The 25213-nt window shown below is 39.0% G+C and overlaps 1 protein-coding gene across 1 annotated transcript in view; it reads right to left on the bottom strand.

Moving 5' to 3' along the window:
* Positions 1 to 785: 785 nt before the first annotated feature.
* LMBRD2 (LMBR1 domain containing 2) overlaps positions 786 to 25213 on the bottom strand; it is a gene marked incomplete at both ends in the record, with an annotated part of 28457 nt that continues 4029 nt past the window's right edge. Inside the window, 13 exons of the mRNA XM_079548073.1 lie at positions 786 to 846; positions 2017 to 2146; positions 3504 to 3606; positions 5352 to 5398; positions 6244 to 6347; positions 8210 to 8307; positions 8919 to 9024; positions 9335 to 9468; positions 11151 to 11332; positions 18826 to 19009; positions 20856 to 20969; positions 21552 to 21626; positions 24621 to 24831. Of these exons, the coding sequence (XP_079404199.1) occupies positions 786 to 846; positions 2017 to 2146; positions 3504 to 3606; positions 5352 to 5398; positions 6244 to 6347; positions 8210 to 8307; positions 8919 to 9024; positions 9335 to 9468; positions 11151 to 11332; positions 18826 to 19009; positions 20856 to 20969; positions 21552 to 21626; positions 24621 to 24831 (1549 nt within the window). The remainder of the gene's footprint in view (positions 847 to 2016; positions 2147 to 3503; positions 3607 to 5351; positions 5399 to 6243; positions 6348 to 8209; positions 8308 to 8918; positions 9025 to 9334; positions 9469 to 11150; positions 11333 to 18825; positions 19010 to 20855; positions 20970 to 21551; positions 21627 to 24620; positions 24832 to 25213) is intronic.

Raw genomic sequence — 25213 nt, 5'->3', positions numbered from 1 at the left:
CATTCATACGACAGTGAAACCTTCATCCATATTCATCTAGTCACACACACAATCTAGAATTGCTTGGGTTGGACCGTAAGGACAATCCAACACACTGCCCAGGCACAGCTGCAACTCACTTGCCCAGGGCCCCATCCAGCCTGGCCTTGAACACTGGAAAAGAAAATATTACCTTTCTTGACAAATACATATTCTAAATTTCATTAGTTCTAAAACTAATGCCAGCAAGATTTGTGAAAACAGACTGCCATTCAGTCCTTCTGCTTATTTAGGGTCTGATCTAAAGACTACTGAAGCCAAAAGAAGACTAACTTAAATCTGTAAATTTTGGACTAGTCATAAATGTTTAGACAGAAAATTTAGTAAGTGTCCACTATTGTAATCAATATAACTGCATTTTGGATGCATCAAGATTTTCTCATAGCATCTTTTTCTATACAAAAAAAAAAAACCCTTCCAGAAAATGTTCATTCTGAAGCTTAATATTGTAATTCAAGTTGAGCCTTTTTTATGAAATCAATCTCTAGTAATTTAATTACTAGTTCTCTCCTTTTGGTCATTATAAAAACTCATATGGATGCACAATAACATCTAAAATAGAAGAAGAATATTCTTGTTGTAACTGGTAGAGTTATCATACAGATACATTTCCAAAATATAGCTGTTTCTTCATTTTTTTAATAAAACAAAAATGATCTTTTCTGGTTCAGCAATAACCATAAATACAATGTTTTCCAAGCAGCGAATAGGAAATAGATTGCCAATGATTTTTCTTTAGATTTAGATTAGACATCCTCAAATATTCTGCTTCGAGACATTGACAGATATCTTCCACCAGGCTGGTACCTGCAGAATGAATTTTAAACATGAAAAGATATCACAGAAAAAGAAGAAAGACCTATGAATGAAGACTTCAGATATCACATCTGCTTCAGAACAATTATATATGCCTACTTCCATTTTTGTAGACTGTTACTTATTTCAAACACTGTATAGAAGTAGAAAACAGAATTACACTAGGCTGCTTCCTATTTAAACTTTGTGCTAAAAAGAAACCCAAAAAGAACTCCAGAAGCCAAAAATTTTCCAAATGTGGTGACATTAGATTAGACAATTTAGTTGTCAGTATTAACAAGTATTACTGAATTAACCTGTCGAACCTGCCATCATCATTTAAAAACATTCTTTATATGTTTATGAACTGGCATTTATTTGCTGAAGTTACAGACAGAAGTCAACACAAACAATTTCAGATGGATTTGATATGCTAATTTAAACTGAAAAACATACAAATTGTAACTTTTTGTAGAAAAATTTTAAACAATTTGTCATAGCAAGGTTCTAATACATAGCTGTCTAGATTAAAAAAGCACCATTAAACATTTTACTTCTTTCCTGAATGCAAGTAGAACTTAGCAGCTAATAATATATCCCATTTCATGATGGATATTGGAAACACACACAATTCCTTATTATTCACATAGCTACACTGCTCAGCCTAAGACTTTGCCCAATAGGTTCAGATTTGAATTTACTTTACTAGTCTCAAGATCTGATGCACAGGTGCACTCCTGCAACTACTGATCCTATAATACTCAGTTTCATTTCCTTCAATCTTTACAGATTTTCTTTTATACAAAAAATAATAAGCTCTCTGAAGTCTTGTAGGAAATTGAGAAAAATAAAATACCTATACTGAGCATATGTAAGTCATTATTCTGTACTTTCACTACTGTGTTTATATGCATAGTTTCCAGATTATGCTAACACATAGATTTATGGTCATCTCAAACCTTACTCAGACATTTCTATAAAAACTGATAAAACCCAGTGGTTTCAATTGGGTTGAAAACACTTTTGATATCATCAGAGAGAAGGAAGAAAAAAAAAAGCGATGTAAGAAGCAAATACTGTTTATAAAGGTATTATACAAAATCATCTGACAAAGCTGTTACAAGACAGGAGATAAAAGCTATTAAAATTTTTAAATTGTAAGTAAAACAGAGGATTCCTCACCTTCCAGAGTCCGATTCAAGAGGGTCATCATTAATTGAGTCTGCATTAAAATCCAAAGGTTCTGCATCCTGAAGAAGTTCTATTCTATCTCTTTCAGTCCTACCATTTGTTCGAGTGTACTTTGACAGTGCTGAATAGGTAAAAAGCAGGAAAAAGATCCATTTAATTCTATAAACACATCCCACTGTGTGAAAATATCAAACTTAAAAGACCAGTATAATAATTTGCTAGTAACTCATCTAAAGCATAATCATGAATATTTAGAGTAAATTCAGTATTAAATAAAATCTGACTGTATGCTCAAAGTTTGGGTCTTTTTAGATTTTTTGTTCTTATTTATCTGCAGAACGACATAACTGCAACAAGCAGATGAGATCCATTTTGCAAAGAGTCACAGAAAATTAAAAGTTATACAGAAACATTATTTACAAATAAATAAATTCTTGCCATTCTTGACATTTTTAACCAAGACAGACAAAAACGCTACGTGCAAAATTTAGCTGGAATTTTTTAAGTTCTTCTGTTTGTTTTGAAATGGAAAAACTCATGAATGAATGAAATACAGCTGTTTGACATTTCACTGCCAGCTTCAGGCCAGTGTCTACAGCTTGTTTTGGGCCTAGTTAATAGCAGAATATAATTGAATACAATTTCAGTTAGTCTTTATCTGAATACTTTGGTTTCCTACTGGTTTCCACTCTTAAAAAGAGTGGCAGTAAGACCTACTTTATTTTTTATTGAAAGCACTTGTCTTGAATCTTCTCCTTTTTATTTTCTAAACTTTAATCACTTTTCCATCATTTCATTCAACCTGTCACATTTAGCTGTTTAGTTTCATTTCTCACCTGTTGTTAGCTTACAAGAGTACATGAAATACACACTGAAAGTTAGCAAAAGGACAAAAAAAATCAGTGGACAATAAGAGGTTTGTTTACTTTTAAACATTTTCAACTCAACATTATACTTCTTCTACAAGCAAATACTGCTGTACATGTAACAATCTAAATTGGCTAGTTTAATGTGTTATTAAATGACATGCATGCACTCATGTATATTCTGGCTTTATATTTGTAAGTCATTACTCCAACCCAAATCAGTTCATTTGCATGCAGAAGAGGTACATTCCAATATTTAAAATTTCCAACTGCAAGGTATACCTCAAATATAGTTTTGTGGGTTTTTTTGTTAACAACTGCTACTCTAGTTGTATGTCCCATGAGAAAATCAAGTAATTTAGACCAGCCAGAATCTCCAGCCTCAAAAAGTCAAAATGTAAAAGATGAGAAGAAACATGGCACTTGTCTTGAATGGTCAAGATAGCACTATTTCCTTCCAAAAGAAGGAAATGTATCAATATATGATCTGAGACAAAAAGGAAACTATTTACTTTTACTTACAGTCAGTATTGCACAGACAGGACATTAAAAACCTAAAAGCAAGCAAACAAAAAATTTCCACACAGCACAAAAAAGCCCCACACAACTTACGTCTATTAGTATTGGCCTCTGAGAAGCTGGATTCTTTTTGCTCTGTGTGGACAACCCTGTTTCTAGTGGAATCCTCTCTATTTCCATACCGTTCTTTCCATTCCTGGAAAAAGACAAAAAAAGAAAAACATGAACTGTCAGAAAAGTAACACAACTAAAGCACACACAGGATCAACAGATACTGCAGTCTAGAGCTAACCGGTCAACCTTGCCACACAGTGAAAGAAAATACTTTGAAAATGTTACTGCTTGATATCTTGATACAAGAAGAGTTCTTGTTTTGTTTTTAGCTCAGTGTTTATGTACCTTTACAAAACCAATTTCAGTAACTGCTCTTTAGAAGAAAAATACTCAGAGGAAACAAACTACATATTAAATCTACAAAGTTCTTCAACTGCTACAGTGCAAAGGCAGATGCTGGTTGTTTGGTTTGTATTTCCATCTAGTGGCAGAATGGTAGAATACCCAGACAAAAAAAGAAAAACAGTTATTGTTATACTTCTATCACATAATCTTTTAGCATTTAATAATTTTAATATGAAGAATTATGAAGTATTAAAGAAGAAAACCTGCTCTTCTTAGGAGACAAGTTCATGACACAGTAGAAATCTTTCCTATTGCATCTGTAACTTCCATATTGATCAGATTCTTATATGGATCCTTGATAAACTCAAAAGTTACTATGCTAATTTATGCCAACAGATCTTACAGTTCAAGCTGTAGAGAAAGTATTTATCATGATGTAACAAAAGAATACTCTTATATCCTCTAAAAGTTTCAAGAATATATGTGCTACAGTGTAAAATGCAAACTCAAAAAACAGTTTTTTTCATATTCATACTTTTTTCTATTTCAAAAATAGAAAATGAGTTTTCTATTGAAAATAAAATTGCTGATTTATGTCAGTTCATTTCAGTGTGTAACAAAGGTATGATGCACTGACTGGTACTAGGTTTTGTATTAAGGGAAAGCCTTAAAACTATGGGATGGAAGGTGCAGAGCAGAGCATCAGAAGAAAGGTTTTTGCAGTACTAGCTGTTAACAAGAATTGAAGGCAAGTATTCCTGAGCTTGAAGAATCCAGAGGTTTTAGACCCCGTATTATCCTAGCTTTCTGCAAATAATACTTTTCCTTTTGGCAGTTTATTTTTCACATGTACTCCTTAGATATCCTTTTTTTCTATACTGAATTTGAAGTCAAAAACAAAAGCTCCAATTAACTGAACTTGCTGAAGCGAAACTCTCTGAATTATGTTTCAAAAATTATTTGAAACAAAGATTCTGTTTGTTACTCAGTGGCAACAGTACTCATTCCTTCCTGCTTATTTTCTTTGAAGAAGGGAACTACATTAAATGTTTTCCCTGCTCAGAAGGAAAAAATTAATCTCTGCCAATTACTAGCAATGACTACACAAAACAGCAGGGTAAGTCTGGGAAGAGCACTCAGTCCCCATTCCAAGAGAACAACCCAACACTGCAAGTCTGTTATTTCAAGCAAATCAGCATCAACAGAAGAGACTGAGAACAAACTCTTCCAGATTATTCTGAATCTTGTAGGTCAGGACTGGTTATCTTGACCTATGTTTATAGCCATAATTGATTCTAAGAATAGAGTGAGTAACAAGAGAGTACAAGTAGTATCACCACAATAACCCTCTTATCTTTTAAAAAGAAAATATAAATTATCTTTTTTCCTCAGCCAGGACTATTCTACAAGACAAAACTGTTTCCATCTGTGATTGCAGGACTTTTTTCTTGTAAAAAGTTAGGCTGAATTAAATAACAATGGCCATCCCCAGTAGATTTATTATTATATTAACATTGTGATTACATAAAATAAATCTTTTACCCTTCTTCTGTTTTCACCTTCTTCCTGCCTTTGCCGTTTTCTTTTCTCTAGAAATAAAAAAAAAAGTCTGTAGCTAAATACAAGAACAATCACTTCTAACAGGTTTTTCTTAAACAAATGCAACGAAAAAAATAGCATTAACTACTGAGATTCTTACTGAAATAGTTGGTTAATACAATTAATTAAAGACATATGAAGTTCATTGTAATGGAATTTATCATTAAAATTAATTTATCATGTTGACAACGGCTGTCATCAGTGCTGAAATGCACCACTTACATGCTCACATCTACTCCTTTGGTCTCCTTAAACATTCAGCAAGCATCAGTGAATGCCAATGGGTGCCATTTTTTCACATGGAGGAATTCAATAACACACCTTTGCTTCATCTGCACTTCCATGTCACGTGCCATTTTGTCAGACTGCCCCTCTGCTGCCATCTCTCACACGGCAACAATATTTAACAGAAATATTGTCAGGAAGGCTCAACCTCGACTGCCATGAAACCAACATCCACCTCTGACATTATAGATCAACAAAATAAAATAGGAGGCATTACTTTCAGATCTCAGCCCCCCTAAGATATTATTGATATTACTACTAGTACTACTATAGATATTATTACTAAGATAGTCACGGCTTCAGAGTATCAGCACTTAACTAAATTGTAAAATTACCCACACTGAATGAGTAAAGTTGGTATTTTATTGCAGATGTCAACAAAGTCCAACAGTACTTACACAGCAACCTGTACTGTTAATCTGTTGTGTTTTGTGCAGTAGATTGCCACCTACAGTTCAAAAATTGAAAAGCTATGTCTTTTTATTTTTTTCACAGACATGGAAGAATTACTGTATTTTGTAGGATGATTAGGATATGGGATCTGAATTACCTCTTCGGATTAACTCTTTTCCTTCATCAATCAAATCAGAGGTCATTTCACTGTCCCCCATGAACTGCTGGAAACCCAAAAGATTCAAGCAACGAGTTCCTAAACTGGTAAAAGCAGAACGATAAGGAATTTCCCATATTAGTTTACAATGGGTAAATGGATACATTATATTGCAAAATGTAAAATAGACATTTCAGAAATACAGTAATTTAGGAACAATTAAAAAAACAAAAAACAAAACATGAAAAACAGAAAACAAATAATACTACCTGAGAAATCAGAAAATTCAAACCAGTGACAAGGTTCCTGAATGTAATTGAAAGGATGGAAGACCTCTGTTCAAGTAGTAGATAAAAATGCTTATAGTCTGAGAGTAGTACAAATTTAAAACAATTATTTGGTATCTTCTCAAATAGAATAGTAATTATGCCTATGTCTCCTCTTGACTCTCCTCTGCCAGAAGAAAATTACTGAAGATTACATGCAACAAGATTTCTGTTTTTGGAACAACAATTACAGGAAAGCTGCTTTCAACTCAGTTATTAGTCAGAAGAAACACCTGGCTTTTATTTATTTATTTATTTTTATTATTTTTTTTTTTCAGCTGTAGGAACACTTCTCATTTTGTACCCCATCAGACAGCAGTCAGAAAATAAACTTGCTCCACCTTTCATATAGGATTAAGCTAATGCTGAAATTGTATCCAGGAACTTTTTCAATTTACTACCAGAGCCTGCAACTACTGTTTTTTCATTTTTTTCTCTGTCTAAACCAGAACATTAATATTATGTCTAAATACAGCTTCACTTAAGGGGAAGATTTTTCCTGTCCTGTCTCAGCATTAAGACTGCTGGATTAAATAGCTTTATTTGATAAATTTTAATAAACATTCAATCCCATGTGTACTTGATTTTTGATAAGGTATTAGAGATCCCGCAAATCAGATTCTTCATTTTTTTTCTCCCCTTTCCTTTCCCTTTCATTACATTGTAACAGCAAAGAGAAAGATCATCAGAGACAAATTACACAAATCAGTTTTCTTTTCCTTTCTTGTTTGCTTAGGGGATTATTTTCTTCATAGAGTGGCTTGGGTTGGAAGGAACCTCAAGGATCATCAAGCTCCAAACCTCTTGCCACAAGGCAGGGCCACCAACCTCCATTTCTAATATTAGACCATTTAACCTGAAAGTAGGTAGGGAAAAACTAGGACTGTATTCTTGCTATCAGAGGATGCTCAAACTTTCTAGCATCAAACCACTTTCCCTAAAATTCTAAACATATACAGTGCTTCTAACTGAATAGCAGTGCAAGACTGAAGAAGCAAACAAACATGAAATCATATCTCTTAGAGTAGTCAGAAGCAGATGTTTTGAAATAAAACAAAAAGCAAGCACATAACAGTATTTCCTGTAATTATCTTTTCAGATTCCAGCAATCTGTGTTTAAGGGAGAAAGATCCAGTGATTTAAAACACCAGCTAGTCTAGTAACCACTGGATTAAATAAGGAAAACAGCTTTCTTTTACAGATTTTAATTAAACATTCAGTTCCACATATGTTTGTTGCAAGTCTGCTGGAACATTCATTATCTAGAGGTTTTGCAAATCTGTGTATCAGAAAACTGCTGAAAATATAGCTTCCTCACAGTAATTTTAATTTCATTTGGCATAACGTATGTTTCTGTGGGCTTCAAAGTTTGAACAGAAAAGAACCCAAAATCTGATTAATGAATGTTTGGTGGAAAATGGAATTAGTATTAAAGAAAATCAAGAAGTTAGGAGTTCATACAAAGGATATTCTTAAAATGAATACTTTTAACACAAATAAATCTAAAACTATTTCATTATTTTTCGCATTTCTGTTAATATGTCACATCTCATCATCTGGAAATGAGTCTTTTCCTAAGTGATAAAATTGAAATTATTAATATAAAGAAATGCAGAGAATGAGTCTTGCCCATTACTTACCTAAAGTACGTGGCAATGCAGAGAATGACAACAAGCATTGGGTAATATATGTAGAATCCATCTGCAATGAAGGACAGCACTTTCATTGATCCCATTATCTGGAAAACAGAACCAGAAGAGCAAGAAGCTCTGATGATACCCAGGAAAGATTTTGCTACCTCATTCTTTCCAGTTCACAACACATAAATACACAATTCTTAGGTTACATATACATAGGTATTATCATCACACATCTAATTCTTGTCATCTCACCTAATCCAAATTCAGTACAAATTTATTGTGTTTCATCTGGTGTTGAAGTACAAGAAAAGGAGACTATTTGCTAAGAATAAAGGTAGACATTACTTGCTGTCAGAAACTATTTATTCAGTAGAACCAAATTCAGCAATTTTCAGCAGCCAGTAAGGTTGGCTCCTAATCCATAAAGATACCCCATGCACAGAAGCCAGTGGGAGCTAACGCTCTTAAGAAGAGAAGCCTGCACTCTTCAGCAATCTATACTTTTCTAGGACAAAGGACAAAACATTTGGTTGACAACTTCACTGTAGCCAGCAATCATTACCAAACTCCTGCTCTATAACTCTTTCTACCCTGTTTAACGTAAGTGCAAAAATACAAATATCTGAACCTTACTATAAAAATTATCACAAAGCATTTTCTTCTTCTCTAAATCATGACAAAGCCCCAATGCCTTATTTCCTGTACTTACTGATGTGTAAGCAGTTGGCTGAGCATCTCTGTGAGAGATTGTTGCATCCATATGGGTCAAGCCCAAAAAATTCAAGCATAATGGTGGAGTGAGACGGCAAAATAACCTGAATAAATGCAAGAGGTAACAAACAGCATTTAAAACAATTTATTGCACCAAAAATATTAAGAAATCATATCAAGGAGTATGGCTTTCATGGCCAGGTTGGAAGGGGCTTTATGCAACTGACGGACATGAAGGCAATCCTTCCCAAGGCAGTGGTCTTGAACTATAAGGGCCCTCCTAACCCAAACCATTTTATGACACAATTCAAACATATATATGAATATAAATGAAAGAATATAAATAAAAGCTTAATGGACATTTTCAATAGATTATTTGACATGAAATTTGCAAAATACGTGCCACATACTCACATGCCACTGAAAAGGAGACTGTATGCATCTGTTTGATGATGTGAAGCTAAGTAGTAATAGTTAAATACGCGGATTCTGAAGACAGTGGAGTAAACACAGATACTGAGGAAAAAGATGGTAAGAAAGCAGGCCATCTACAAAAGAGGGAAAAAAATACTTATTTGAATATAGAACTATCCTGGTTTGGCCTGGGACAGTATTAATTTTCCTCCTAGTAGATGGTATGGTGCTGTATTTTGGATTTAAAATAACACCGATAATACACCCATGCTTTAGCTGTTGCTGAACAATTCATTACACTGTCAACATATTACCCTATATTACCTCATCAGCAAGGAGCAAGGGGTGCACAAGGTGCTAACAGAGGACAGAACCAGGACACGTGATCCAAACTACATAAAGAGACACCTTATACCATACAAAACCAGGCTGAACAGTAAAACAGGATTGGGATTTGGTTAGAGTGGCTGCCGCTGCCTGGGGACTGGCTGGGCGCTGGTCAGCAGGTGCAGCACTTATTTTGTTTATTCTTTTTGTTATCATAATAAAAATCATAAAATCTTATTTTTAGTTCTGTTATTTTCCTTTTCTTTCTTTTTCTTCTTTCTTCTTACACTGCGCTTATATAAAGCTGCAAGTTCTTGTGCTATTCAATTTTCTCCCCTATTCTGCTACATGGAAGCAATGAATGAACAGCTGTGTGGTGTTTAACTGCTTGCCAGGTTAAAACACAAGAACTCTACTAAAGGTATTAATGTGTTAACACAATCTGTATATGCAACAGATTGAATGCAGAGTAATTTTTCATTCTGAAATTGGGCAATAAAATCAGTGCCAATACTAGGAAAAAAAAACCTCCATAAACTTGTGTTGAACTATACCTGAAACATTCTGAACTTCATGTAAGTTATATCATAATTGACACTAGAAACACATATTCTACTTTTTTGTAACATAAATGGCATTGATTTAAGTATCTTGATAATTACAATGAATCATTTAACATCTTCTTCCTTTAAAAAGCATTAAGAACAGGTGTTTTGAGTTCAACCCAATTTATTAGTATACTGCAGCTTCTTCCGCTCATCTGCTTTACTGTTCCCAAGACAAGGGGAAATGGTTTTGAGGGAGGGAAGATTTAAGTTGAATGTCATGGGAAGTTCTTTACAGAGAGAGTGGTGAGGTGCTGGAACAGGCTGCCCAGAGAGGCTGTGGATGTCCCGTCCATGGAGGTCCCGTCCATGGAGGTGTTCAAAGCCAGATTGGATGGGGCCCTGGGCAGCCTGGCCTAGTATTAAATGGGGAGGTTGGTGGCCCTGCCTGTGGCAGGGGGGTTGGAGATTCATGATCCTTGAGGTCCCTTCCAACCCTGGCCACTCTGTGATTCTGTGATAACTTTCTGCAGTCATATTCTAGCCCCATCATAGAGGACTGGATTTCTGGCCAGCAGTGGATTCCTACTTAGGAAAAAGAGGTCATATAAATGGTCGATTAGATGGTAGGTCTAATATAAATGGTCAACCATATAAATGGTCGATTAGATGGTAGGTCTAAATATTTAGGCTCCAAGCTAATGTTTCATGAATTATTCTACATGTGGTATTCAGATCGAACGACTTTCTCTCTGTAACAGAGAGGTAAAAGGCAGACCTCCCTCACAAAATCAAAGTCTGGTACAATGTATTGTACAGAGCTTCTGAAAGCTTGTAACAGAAACTTAAAGCTTGTTACAGAAACTTAAAGTCAATTTCATCTACTATTACTGTAAAAACAATCTAGTTTAAAGCTTTCTGTTGAGTGATGATCTCGAACTTACCTCTATGTATATATAATTGTATGTCTTTTCTGCGAGCTGTATGAATACTGCAAATAGTGATAAAACCGGCCTTGTGCTGAAAAACGTGCATTCCGACCACACGACAATTACAGAGAATGTGGCCAAAACAACTGCAAGAACCCTGTAAAACCATGGTCGTAGAAGACACTCCCAGTACCACTCTGAAAAACAAATACACATACAACTCTCCTGAGTTAATGAAAATTAGACAACCAGAAATGGAACTCCTGTAGGAAAACAAAAAAACTATTAATAACTTACTGCATGAATAACCTTAAAATCAAGGCTAAATCTTTGGAGCTGCACATTCGAATTCTGAGATTTAATGATGCCTAGAGATCTGCCTCAGCCCTAGAGAATCATATGCACCAGCTGTGGAAAACAGAATGGATTTGGGTTGCAAATATTGCAAAATTATTCACAAGAACTATTAGAGGGAGCAGAACTGGATTCTCCACTTTCAGCCCACTTTTTATTTGTTTGCTCTTATATTACTCTACTTCCAACAAAGCTTAGACTGTAAAATTGTACTAAGAAATAAATGACTGATATTATACATCAAATTAGAAGTTAATATATGACAAGAAGACACTTTCTAAAAAACTGCACAAGCAACAATATTTCTAATTATCAGTATAGGACAGACAAAGAGCTCTTTCCCTGTGCATTACTACAAGAGCTGCAATATCCCAGCAATATTCCAGAAATGTAAAAGATGGCTACAATTCCATAATTTGAAATTTCAAATTTTTCTTCATTTAAAATTTCAAAATATTTCAGTTGCTATTAAAGCATGCTACTGCTATTAAATTTGTAAAAAGTTTAAACCGAGAGTCAAGTGCATAACTCAATGCCTGATGAATCTTTCATTAAACAAGCATTTCAAATGCACATTTTGGAGAGTTTCCCTCTACTCTAACCAAACATCTCCGTATGTCACGGTTTTGTGATTTTTGGTTTTCAGTATTCCACATCATAACATCATGTGGGGCACTGGGAGTTTAACTGTTAATGCTCAAGCCCTGGGTACCTGCCCAAAAGAGAAGAACTATATTCCCCAGGGGACTTTGCGGTCAGGGAGAGGAGATTTAACTCCTGGCAAGGTCACCTGATGTGTTCTTTTTCTTCTGCTCTTGGTCGTGGGTGCTGCTCTCGTCTCCCTGCTTCTCAACGGGACTGCGCATCTCACCTCAGTGTTATGGTGAGGCCTATCCACCTTTCGGACATTCTCTCTCTCATTATATTTGATTTATTAGCTTCAATTCTAATTATATTGTATTGTGGTGCGTTATCTTGCATTCCAATAGCATATTCAGTAAATTAGTTTGTTTCTCCTCAGATCGTTGCCGCTGTTTTTAATTATTTTGGGGTCTCCTGTTCCCTTTTCTGGAGGCGCGGAGTTCTGCGAAATCCCTCCGCCCCACTGGTCACGGAACCGGGCCGAACCAGCCCTTAAACCGTTGACATTCTTGGTGGAGAATGCGGGCAGAAGTTGCTTTTTAGCTTTTTAGAACGAATTGCTCTCTGCTCTCGGAGAGCTTCATTGGGAAAGTTTATCTTTTCCACAGGTGCTCACTGAAAACTTGACCTTGAAAGTCCAGGCGGACTGCCAATATTCTGGGATATTTCTAAACTTTGAGCACTGCTATCTTGTTCTGTAAAGAGAAAAAAAGAATTCCACTTTCTATTTTAAACCTGTTTGCAGAGGGAGCTGCTAATTTCACAGGACTTGGGATTTTTAAGCAGGCTCCCAGTCTCTCCTTTGGATCCTTTATGCAGTTTTTGAATGCTCACCTGATCGCAATGTTAATCTCCCTGAATTTACTGTTCGTCATTTCAGTCAGTTTTTGTATTTATTGTATTTTGAGGAAGACTTCCCCAAAACCAGAGAATACTGAGTGGCAGGGAGTATGGAGAGGCTTGGGAGAGACTTTAGACAGATGGACATCTTCGGTGCCATAGAACTTTACTCCTGAACACCTGAAAGACCCTTAGAGCTTAAACATTTATTTGAGACAGGAATGTTGCAGCTCAGGCAGATCTGAGGAGGCACAAATGATTTGGGGCCTGGTTAATGCTTATCAGGCCTTATTCAATAGTTTCCCAGAGAGGGAGAGAGTTTTTGAAATTGAGAGAGTGTGTCTGAGAGCTGAAAGGGAGAGTCTCAGGGAGACAGTACAAAATGAGAGAGTCTCCAGGCTGAAAAGGAGAGTTTCCAGGAGAGACTCCAAGCAGAGAGGGAGAATCTCCAGGCTGAGCGAGAGAGTCTCCTAGTTGAGAAACAGAGTCTCCAAATCCAAAGAGAGAGTCTCCAAGCCAAGACAGAGAATCTCCGGGTTGAGAGAAGGAATCTCCAATCTCGAAAGATGCCTTCGAATCTGAGCGAGACTCCCTTCAATCTGAACTCGACACCCTCCAATCTGAATTGAATACTCTCATAATCGAACAAGACAGACTCCAGGCAGAACTAGAGGGTGAGAGCATCAGAACTGATCAACCTGATCAACCACAGGAAGCACCACAATTGATGTCAGTTGCCCCTGTAAGAGGACAGAAAATGAAATGAATCTTGACTCAGTTAGAACAGAAGAAAGAGGAGGAAAGAGGTCCAGAGGAGTGGCTCCGAGATCCAGGAGAAGCACTCCTGAGTCCAGGAGAGGGGCCCTCAGTAAGACCATGGTCACCAACGCCTACGAGGGCAACAAGAAGTCCTGAAAGAGTAAGAGGTGAGCAAGATATTGTTACCATTGTTGATCAATCTCTGAAAATGAATGAAATTTGAAGTCTGAGAGAAGACTTTTCATGTCACCCACATGAGCCTATTGTCACCTGGTTACTTCGATGCTGGGACAATGGGGCCAACAGTGTGTGGCTAGATAGCAGAGAAGCTCGCCACCTGGGTGGCATTGCTAGGGACTCAGCCATTGACAGAGGCATTAGTACATGCCAGAACCAGGCCTTCACCCTCTGGAAGAGGATGTTGTTAGCTGTGAAAGAAGGATACCCCTTTGAAGACAATCTGATGCCTGAGAAAAAGAAATGGACTAATATAGAAAAAGGTACCCGTTATTTGAGAGAATATGCTGCAGTGGAAACGCTGCATAGCCCTGATTTCATTCCTGATGAGCCAGACCAAGAGCATAATCCTAACAGAATCAGGTGTACACCAAACATGTAGCATGCATTCACAAAGACTGCACAAGAAAGCTACGCCAGTACATTTGCAGCTATGTATGGCAGAGGGGAAAGAAGACCCCTTATAAATGAGTTGGTTAATAAACTTCAAGACTTTGAGTTACATTTAAGCCCTATGCAAGCTTGTGTTTCAGACATTGTAAGGGTAGCTGAAAAGCTGAACAGAATGGAGAGCAAACAAGAAGACATAACAGTCTACCATGCCTAATGCTGATGGATCCATGGTGGTAACACATACATCCAATGGGGACCAGAATTCGCAAAACAACCTACTGGAAGGGCTGATCAACTTGGTTTCCTCCCAACTGGTGTCATCCAATGTCTCAGCTATCAAAAGAAGACGTCCTCCAGCTCGAGCAAGTGACAACAGTAAGACAATGTCACGTTTTGCCTTGTGGCATTACCTACATGACCATGGAGAAGATGTGAAGAAGTGGCATAAACAACCTACTCCTGCACTTCAAGCACAGGTAAAAGAATTACAAGACAAATCAACCACCAAGGTGAACTTCTCCAAAAAGGTGATTGCTCCAGTTGCTGCAGACAACAGAGGTAACAAATAGAGGGGCTCTCAGCCAGGGCGGGGGGAAAGGGATAATAAAATTTATTGGACTGTGTGGATTAGATGGCCTGGCATATCAAAACTACAGAAATATAAGGCCCTGGTGGACACTGATACTCAGTGCACTCCAATGCCCTCGAATCACCAAGGGATAGAATAAATTTATATTATGGGGTGACTGGGGGTTTGGGAACTGACTATGGGTTTGGGAGCTGACTATGTGGGAGGCCGAAATCAGCCTCATAGTAAAGATTGGCAAAAGCACCCTATTGTGACTGGCCCAGGGGCTCCATGTATACTTGGTATTGATTACCTCAGAAGGGGGTACTTTAAGGATCCCAAGGGGTATTGATGGGCCTTTGGAATAACTGCTGTAGACACAGAAGGTGATAAGCAGTTTTCTGTTTTGCCTGGCCTGTCAGAAGATCCGTCTGTTGTGGAGTTGCTACGAGTGAAAGAGCAACAGGTACAAATTGCTACAAAAACGGTGCACAGACAGCAGTACCGCACCAACAGGGATTCTTTGCTCCCCATTCATAAGTTGATTCGTCAACTGGAGAGTCAGGGAGTGATCAGCAAAACTCACTCACCTTTTAACAGTCCCATATGACCAGTGCATAAAGCCAGTGGAATGGAGGCTGACAGTGGACTACCGTGGCCTGAATGAAGTCACACCCCCACTGAGTGCTGATGTGCCAGACATGTTAGAACTCCAGTATGAACTGGAGTCAAAAGCAGCCAAACGATATGCCACCACTGAGATTGCTAATGCCTTTTTCTCCATTCCTTTGGCCAAAGAATCTAGGCTACAGTTTGCTTTCACCTGGAGGGGAATCCAGTACACCTAGAATCATTTGCCCCAGGGGTGGAAACATAGCCCAATCATTTGCCATGGGCTGATCCAAGCTGCACTGGAACAGGGAAGTGCTTCTGAGCACAGTATATTGATGACATTACTGTGTGGGGCAATACAGCAAAGGAAGTTTTTGAGAAAGGAGAGCAAATAATCCAGATCCTTCTCCGTGCTGGTTTCGCTATTAAGTGAAGCAAAGTGAAAGGACCTGCCCAGGAAATTCAGTTCCTAGGTATAAAGTGGCAAGATGGATGTCATCACATCCCAACGGCTGTGATCAACAAAATCACTGCCATGTCTCCACCCACTAACAAGAAAGAGACACAATCTCTTCTGGGCGTAGTGGCTTTCTGGACAATGCATGTTCCAAACTACAGCCTCATTGTAAGCCCCTTTTATCAGATGACACAAATGAAGAACGATTTTGTGTGGGGTCCTGCGCAGCAACAGGCTTTCGAGCAGATTAAACAGGAGATTAAACTGTGCCATGGCCAGTATGGATAGAACAGGGTGTAAAGAACATCCTCTACACTGCTGCTGGAGAGAAAGGTCCTACTTGGAGTTTGTGGCAGAGTCTCAGGAGAGACCTGAGGCCGACTCCTGGGATTTTGGAGTCGGATGTACAGAGGATTTGAGGAGTGCTACACTCCAACTGAGAAGGAGATCTTAGCCACATATGAGGGGGTTCGGGCTGCTTCCGAAGTAGTCGGTACTGAAACACAGCTCCTTCTGGCACCTCAGCTGCCAGTGCTGAACTGAATGTTCAAGGGAAAGGGTCCCTCCACCCATCATGCTACTGATGCCACTTGGAGTAAGTGGATTGCACTGATTACACAACGAGATTGGATGGGGAACCTCAGCTGTCCAGGAATCCTAGAGGTCATCATGGACTGGCCTGAAGGTAAAAAGTTTGGAGCATCACAGGAGAAGAAGTATTACATGCTAAAGAGGCACGCAATGAACTACAGAATGAACTACCAGAAAATGAAAAGAAATATGCCCTGTCCACTGATAGATTGTGTCATATTGCAGGGAAGCATCGCAGATGGAAAGCTGCTGTGTGGAGCCCCACACAACAAGCTGCAGAGGCCACTGAAGGGAAAGGAGAATCAAGCCAATTTGCAGAGGTAAAGGCTGTCCAACTGGCCTTAGATGTTGCTGAGTGCGAGAGGTGGCCAATGCTCTATCTTTACACTGACTCATGGATGGTGGCAAATGCCTTATGGGGGTGGTTACAGCAGTGGGAGCAAAATAACTGGCAAAGAAGGGGTAAACCTATTTGGGCTGCTGAACTGTGGAAAGACATTGCTGCCCGAATAAAGAATATGGTTGTAAAGGTGCGCCATGTTGATGCTCATGTGCCCAAGAGTCGGGCTAATGACAAACAGCAAAATAACCATCAGGTAGACAAAGCTGCCAAAATTAATGTGGCTCAAATAGACCTGGATGGCAGAACAAGGGTGAATTATTTCTAGTCCGGTGCGCACATGAGACCCTCCAGTCATCAAGGAAGAGATGCAACATACAGATGGGCTAGAGACTGAGGGGTGGACTTAAATATGGATGCTATTGCACAGGTTATCCTTGATTGTGACACATGCCACAGTTAAACAAGCCAAGAAGATGAAACCTCTATGTGGGGAAGGACAATGGAAAAAGTATAAATATGGGGAAGCATGGCAGGTTGATTATATCACCTTGCCACGATCTCACAATGGTAAGCATTATGTGCTTACCATGGTGGAGGCAATCACTAGGTGGCTTGAAATATATGCAGTACCCCATGCTACTGCCTAAAACACCATATTAGGTCTCGAGAAACAAGTCCTGTTGTGACTGTGGCACTCCAGAAAAAATTGAGTCAGATAATGGGACTCATTTCAAAAATTCTCTTGTAAATACCTGGGCCAAAGATCATGGCATTGAGTGGATTTATCATATCCCCTATCATGCACCAGCTTCTGGTAAAATTGAATGCTACAATGGGTTGTTAATAAACCATGTTGAAAGCAACGGTTTGCTTTAAACATTGGGAGAAGCATTTGGCAGAAGCCACCTGGTTGGTCAATACTAGAGGATCGATCAACCACGATGATCCCGCTAGCTCTCTACATACCGTCAAGGGAGATGAGGTCCCTGTAGTACATGTAAAGAACATGTTGGGAAAAGCAGTTTGGGTCTTTCCAGTTTCTGGGAAGGGCAAACTTCTCCGTGGAACTGTTTTTGCCCAGGGACCTGGATCCCCTTGGTAGGTGATGCAGAAAAACGGGGATGTTCAGGGTGTATCACAAGAGAATTTGATGTAGGGGGAGTCTTGTCCATAATTCCATGTATAACCATAGGTTTGTGTGTGTGTGTGTTTAATATTTGGTAATTATTGTTTGTTTGTATATATTAAGCATGATGTAGTGATGTAGAATAATGGGTGGAATGCCATGGTTTTGTGATTTTTTGGTTTTCAGTATTCCACATCATAACATCATGTGGGGCACTGGGAGTTTAACTGTTAATGCTCAAGCCCTGGTTACCTGCCCAAAAGAGAAGAACTATATTCCCCAGGGGACTTTGCGGTCAGGGAGAGGAGATTTAACTCCTGGCAAGGTCACCTGATGTGCTTGCTTTTTCTTCTGCTCTTGGTCGTGGGTTCTGCTCCCGTCTCCTTGCTTCTCAACGGGACTGCGCATCTCACCTCAGTGTTATGGTGAGGCCTATCCACCTTTCGGACATTCTCTCTCTCATTATATTTGATTTATTAGCTTCAATTCTAATTATATTGTATTGTGGTGTGTTATCTTGCATTCCAATAGCATATTTAGTAAATTAGTTTGTTTCTCCTCAGATCACTGCCGCTGTTTTTGATTATTTTGGGGTCTCCTGTTCCCTCTTCTGGAGGCACGGAGTTCTGCGAAATCCCTCCGCCCTGCTTGTCATGGAACCGGGCCGAACCAGCCCTTAAACCAGTGACATCATATAAAACCAGCTGTTCTCACACAACATTACCAGTTACTCCTTTATATATTCAAAATCTGGATAACAGCACTTACCAATTGTTGGTGTGTAGAAATACTGAATAATTTTATTCTCTGGTTCCTGGGACTGAAAAGTATGAACAAACTGTCGAGTTGCGCTAGTCTCATTTTTTGCCACATCTTCCAGGTAAAAGGCTTGTTCTAGAAGAATTTGCCACTGGACCTGCGTACGACGATGCCTTTGTACTGAATAAATCACCTACCATAAATTCCAAGAAATTATGGTTACAACATATCATTCCAAGAAATGAGAGAAAAGCTTTGCAGAAATCCCTTAAAAATTTCCACATTACAAAACTGCTAAGATTAATTCCATACAACCACAAAGGCAGACAGCAAACTCTCTTAATAGGTAAACAGGAATAAGGAAAGAAACAACACATTCCTGGGTATTGCTGTACTTTCATAAAAATCAATCTGTATCATTATCAAGCCTACTTTTTCCAACATAGCTTCTTATTTTTGCGAATCAGCAAATACCATGCTTTTCTATAACACACTGCCAATAAGTCATTCCAAGGCCCCAAATATCATCAATCATCTAGCTAACCAAAATATCATCAAGTTATCTTACAGTTCTTACATAACCAGAAAATACATTTGGATCACTTGAGATATTGAACTTCTATACTTTCTTTCTCTATGAAAAGTCATTAAGTAGCATTGCTAAACACACTACAGCAGGCATGCCCAACCTGTGGCCCATCCCAGCTCACAATGCATCCCATCCCACTCCTGATGTAAAAACAGCAGCTCTTCCCCACAGAGCAGCCCCAGGCATGCAGCCATCACTCAGCAACAGCCAAACAGTCAGTGTGCTATCAACACTGTCAACTGAAAGCAGGGCACAGGGAAGACAGTGCTGTGCAGTTCTGACTGAGTTGATGGCAAATAATTGTATGCATATTGATACAGTGGCTAAACACAGGACTCTGAAAAGAGATGAATAAGCAGGTGCTTTCTGTTGTGACAAAGGAATTTGAAAATAGAATCACAGAATCCTTTGAGTTGGAGGGGACCTTTAAAAGCCAAATCCCCTGTACTGAACAGGGATATGCACAGCTATATCAGGAGCTCACAACCTGGTCCAGCCTGGCCTTGCATGTTTCCAGGGACAAGGCATCCACCACATCTCTAGGCAACCCGTTCCAGTGCTTCACTACCCTCACTATAAAAGATTTTTTTCTTAACACCCAACTTAAATCTACCCTCTTCAAGTTAGAAATCATTTCCCATTGTCCTATTGCAACAGATCCTGCTAAGGAGTCTGTCCCCTTTTTCTTACAGCTGCCCTATAGATACTAAAAGGTCACTACCAGCAATCTGATGCCTTCTCCATATTGTAATGCCCCAGCTCTCTCAGCCTGTCCTCACAGAGAAAGTGTTCCATCCTTGGGGTCATTTTTGCATCCATCCTCTGAACACACTCTAGCAGGTCCATGTTTTTCCTAGGCTGAGGATTCCACATCTGGATTCAGTACTTCAGGTAAGGCCTCCCTAGCACAGAGTAGATGGCACCTCCCTCATTCTGCTGGCCATTTTTCTTTTGATGCAACCCAGAATATTGTTGGTTTTCTAGGCTGTGAGGGAACGTTGCTGGTTCATGTCCAGAGTGGTGCAACGGTGAATGTGAGCACAGTCAGTTGGTGGGTAGTGTTTCAGGAGTGGTGACAGTGGGTCAGATTGTTATGTGGCGTGCAGGCTCTTGTTAATTGCTGGCAAAAATGCACAGCTAATGATAGCGACAGTGTTGAAAAACACTGTTTTGTAGCTCAGAATTTGGTCTATCAAATAGTGTTATTGTGCTCTTCGTATCTGTTACTGTTTCCACGGAAATGAATCAGAGGCACTACTATTGGAGCAAACTATGTATATGCCACCCAAGACAATTTCTATTCACTAAATGTGGCCAGGCAAGCAAAAAAGCTGGACAATCATGCACTACAGTAAGCTACTTGGGTAAAATACTTTGAAAAAAATATTTGATTTGTATTTATTCTCATTACATTAGAATAAATTGCACATTCCCTCATTTATTAATATACCTGCTTGTGAAGTTTGACCAAACTTTTTTCACTTGGATAACTGTTCTGTCTTTCATCAAAATCCTCATAATCATCCATGTTCCTACCCATTCTTTCCTGGTACTCAGTAGGACACTGGAAAGAAAAGAAAAATAACGTTTTTTTTATATGTTTTTCAATGTTATGAACATTTCATGCAACTGAGAAGCTCACTCTAACTACAGATCTTTCCTTCTGATACTAACATTTATTTACTACTGTTAGAAGAAATATATTTTCCTTCTGAAAAAAGATCAGTTTGACATTGTTAACCAAAAAGATAAGCACTGAAAACTATTTCTCAAGAACATACTTTGTGTTTTGCAAAAATTCAGAATAAGGCATACAGTGGGAAAACACAGCGTTTTCTACATACCTCATTATACTTCAGGAAAAAAAAGGTATTATTGTATGTGATCAACTGTTACAAATTCTGCTCATAACGTACTACATATCTCAAAACACATCAGATAATTACATTCATCACAGTAACTCATTCCGTACAGAATTCAAACTCCAAAGCTGGTCTGAAAACCACAAGGTGCCAATTAGAAAATTCAAGTTAAAGAGAAAATAAGATGCAAGCATTGAGTAGGTGTTGGAAGTACTCCATCCTCCTCCCCTCACCATGAACCAGCTGAAGATAGTTAAAGAAGAGCAAATTAATGTATTTATTACCTTTTTCAGTATTGTGTCAACACATTTTCTCAAAGGGTGATTATACTTGATACTCTCACTTACTTTACGAACTTCCTGTCGAGAAAAAAAATACAGAGTTGTTTAGTTCAAGTAGATGAAGTTTTACAGGAAAAGACAAGAATTCCTTCCCTACCAATGAAAACAGTAACCATCAGAGCCTATGACCAGCAAAACTGAATGAGTTTTTTACTCATTTTCATCATAGAGCTGTTACTGAAGGAATTAAGACTTCACTGCTATGTTATGTTGAATCATCACAGAAGTTACTAGCCTCTCCTGCAGCTCCTCTGAGTATTACTTCCAAGCCACAGTATTACAACAGTACAGCAGGAAACAGCATTTCCGTTCTGTTACTACAACACGTTAGGAAATACTGCTTCCTCACACAAGCAACAGTAATGTCTCTCTCACAAGAAAATCTTGGAAAAAACATTGATCTATCTATTTTGTATTCGAAGAGCACAGAGTGGTCCTGCAAATCCAACTTGGTACCTCCAAAGATCCTGAAGTAACTTAAGACTGCTGCCCACCAATGCAGATGAGCTCAATAAAGAGGCTAAAGTTGAGACATTCTGGGCTGTAGCAACCATGCCCCAGCTGAGCTCTTCAAAGTCAGGACCCTGAACTTCAGGAGAGCAAACTCCAGTTCAAGGAACTGTTGGATGAGCTCCCCTGCAAAACTGTTCATAGGCACATAGGAACAAAACCAAGCTGGCAGCTCTTCACAGACACCCTTCTGATAGCAAAAGAGCTCTCCATTCCCCACCTTAAGAAACCAAGAACAAGAGGCAGGGAACTGGCACGGCTAACCAAGAACCTGCTCCTTAGACTGAGGGAAAAGAAAAACTGTACAGATAGCAGAAGCAAGGAAATGTGGCCTGGGAAGAATACATGGACATTATCCAGGTATGGTACCAGGAAAGCAAAGGTACAGATGAAACTGATCTTAGAGAAGAATGTGAAAAACAACAAGAAGGGATTCTACAGGTACATTTTTCAGAAGAGAAAAGCAAGAGGAGACTGCCTGTGATAAATCAAAAGGGAGAACCAGCAACAGCAGTTAAAGAGAAGGTTTAGGTACTCATAGAGTTCTTTGCCTCAGCCTTCACTGGTAGTCAGACTTCTCATGCTGCTCACATCCCTGAACCTGGAGGTGGGGGTTGAGGGAGCAAAATCCCTCCCAGTAAGTACAAGATTATCCAATGAATTGCCTACTGAATGTGTACAAGCCTTCAGGGACCAATGACATTAAGCCCAGGGCCTTTAAAGAACTCACTGATGTGGTTACCAAGCCATTCTCCATCATACTTAAACAGTTCTGGCTGTCACGCGAAGTCTCCAGAGAAACAGAAACATTACTCCATTCTTAAGAAAGTAAAAAACGAAGACCTAAGGAACTACAGGATTGTGAATGCTAACCCAATACCTGGGAAAGGCATGAGGCAGATCCTGCTGAAAGCTGTGTTAAAGTATCTGTGAGACAAGGAGGTGAACCAAGATAATCAGCATGGCTTCACCAATTACAGATCATGCCTGACAAATCTGGCAGACATGGGAGACAGCATCAGCAGAGAAAAGGAAGAACAAGTGATGTCATCTGCCTGGATTTCCACAAGACCTTTGACATCTTCCCAGACCACACTGTTATCTCTAAGTCAGAGAGATGTGGATTTGAACGGTGGATTCTTCAGTGGATAAAGAATTGTTTGGATGTTTGCAGACAAAGGCTTTACGCTTAGACAGAGGCCAGTGACAAGAGATGTCCACCATGGCTCTGCCTTATGACCAATGCCATTTAACATCTTTATCAACAACCTAGTCAAGGGGATCAAGTGCACCCTCAGCAAGCTTGTGGTATGGCTGACATTACAGAATAAATGATGTCATCCAAAGGAACCTGAACAAACTCAAGAAGGGGGCTGACATGAACATAATAAGGTTCAACAAGGCCCAGTGCAAGGTACTGCATTTGGATTGTGGCACCCAGATGTGCACAACCTGGAGAAGTCGCTGAGAGCAGCCTTGCAGAAAAGGATTCAGATTATGGTGGATGAAAAACTTTATGCAAGCCAGCAGTGTATGCTTGCAGCTCAGAAGGTCAACTGTAACCTGGGCTGCATCTAACAAGGAATGACCAGCAGGTGGAGGTGATTGCCCCCCTCCACTCTTCCCTTGTGAGGACCCACCTGCAGTATTGTGTCCAGGTCTGCAGCCTCCAGCACAAGAAAGACGTGGAGCTATTGAAACAAGTAAAGACGAGGCCACAGAGAAGATCAGAAGGCTACAGTACCTCTATTATGAAGAAAGACTAGGCTTGCTCAGCCTGGAGAAGAAAAGGCACAAGGAAGACCACACTATGGCCTTCCAATACTTAAAATATATACTTGTAAACAAGAGCCAGACCAGTTTTTTGTCTGATAGTGATACTTTGGAATGGTTTTACATCTAGCTTAGATGTTAGGAACAAATTCTTTACCCAGAAAATAAAAGAACAGGTTGCCTTGACACACTGTGAATGCCCCATCCCTGGAGGGGATGGCATTCAAACTGAATAAGGTTGTGGGAAGCCTGATCTAGTGACTGACAGCCCTGATTACATCACGTGGGTTAGAACCAGAACCCAAGCAAGTCTATGACTCCAAAACATATTGAAAGACGAGCACAAAAGCATACACAACATAGTATCAAGAACACTAGCAAAACACCCATACACCACATTTTCTGGATTGCTATTCATTAGTCACCAACATTACTCCGAAAAGGTCAATAAATAATAATAAAAAAAAGAACAAACAAACAGAAAAAAACCTAACAAATAATGACTAGCAGGTTGCCATGAGATAAATATTCTTCTAGTTAGCAAACTACTTCCCTTCTGATACTTATATAGGATGTAGTGTCATCAAGAGGCACACTATGATGATCTTAAACTACAGATACCTCATAGTAAGTACTTGCATTTTCTTGCCACAAATGCCTAATATCAAGAAATTCAATGACAGACAGACAATAACCTTCAGTTACTTCGTGGCATAACTAGCTGCTTACCTCCATAATATCCTCCAAATTCTCCTCTGCATCTGCTTTTTCAGTCATCAGTTTGGCAGCTTTGAAATAGGTCTTCATGAGAAGATAACCCCTCTTAGCCCCATTCCAGTGAGAACGGGGAATTTCCACCAGACCATAGCCCAACAGCAACACAAGAAGAAAGAGACCCCATGTGTTTGCAGCAGCTATCCCAATAGTCTGAAGTTGATTCCTAAGGAAAACAAAGACCACAACCAAAAAAGCAAAGTCAACAAGATATAATCCTCCATCCCACCTGCAAGAAAGTAACCTTGGAGTCTCTGTGCACAAACAAGGCTTTCAAATTTACAGAAACAAACTCTGTAACTGTTGCCTAGGCCCAATCCATTATTTAGTTGGGATTTAAACCTATCATGATTTTAACATCTACCACATTTCCAGAAGTGGCAAAAGTTATTTTGGGCATGCCTTTCCTGGAGGGAGATAAAATATTCTTCCTCAAAGGAATATGTACCTAACAATATAAAGTTAGCAAACTTAATAAAAGTGAGGTCATAACACCACATCAGGAGACTTTGTAAGAAACAGTTTCAGAACTCAGGATTTGTAGTCAG

This window comes from Tetrao urogallus, assembly GCF_951394365.1.
Source record: "Tetrao urogallus genome assembly, chromosome: Z".
Classification (NCBI taxonomy): domain Eukaryota; kingdom Metazoa; phylum Chordata; class Aves; order Galliformes; family Phasianidae; genus Tetrao; species Tetrao urogallus.
This window is presented reverse-complemented; position numbering and strand designations above follow the sequence as displayed.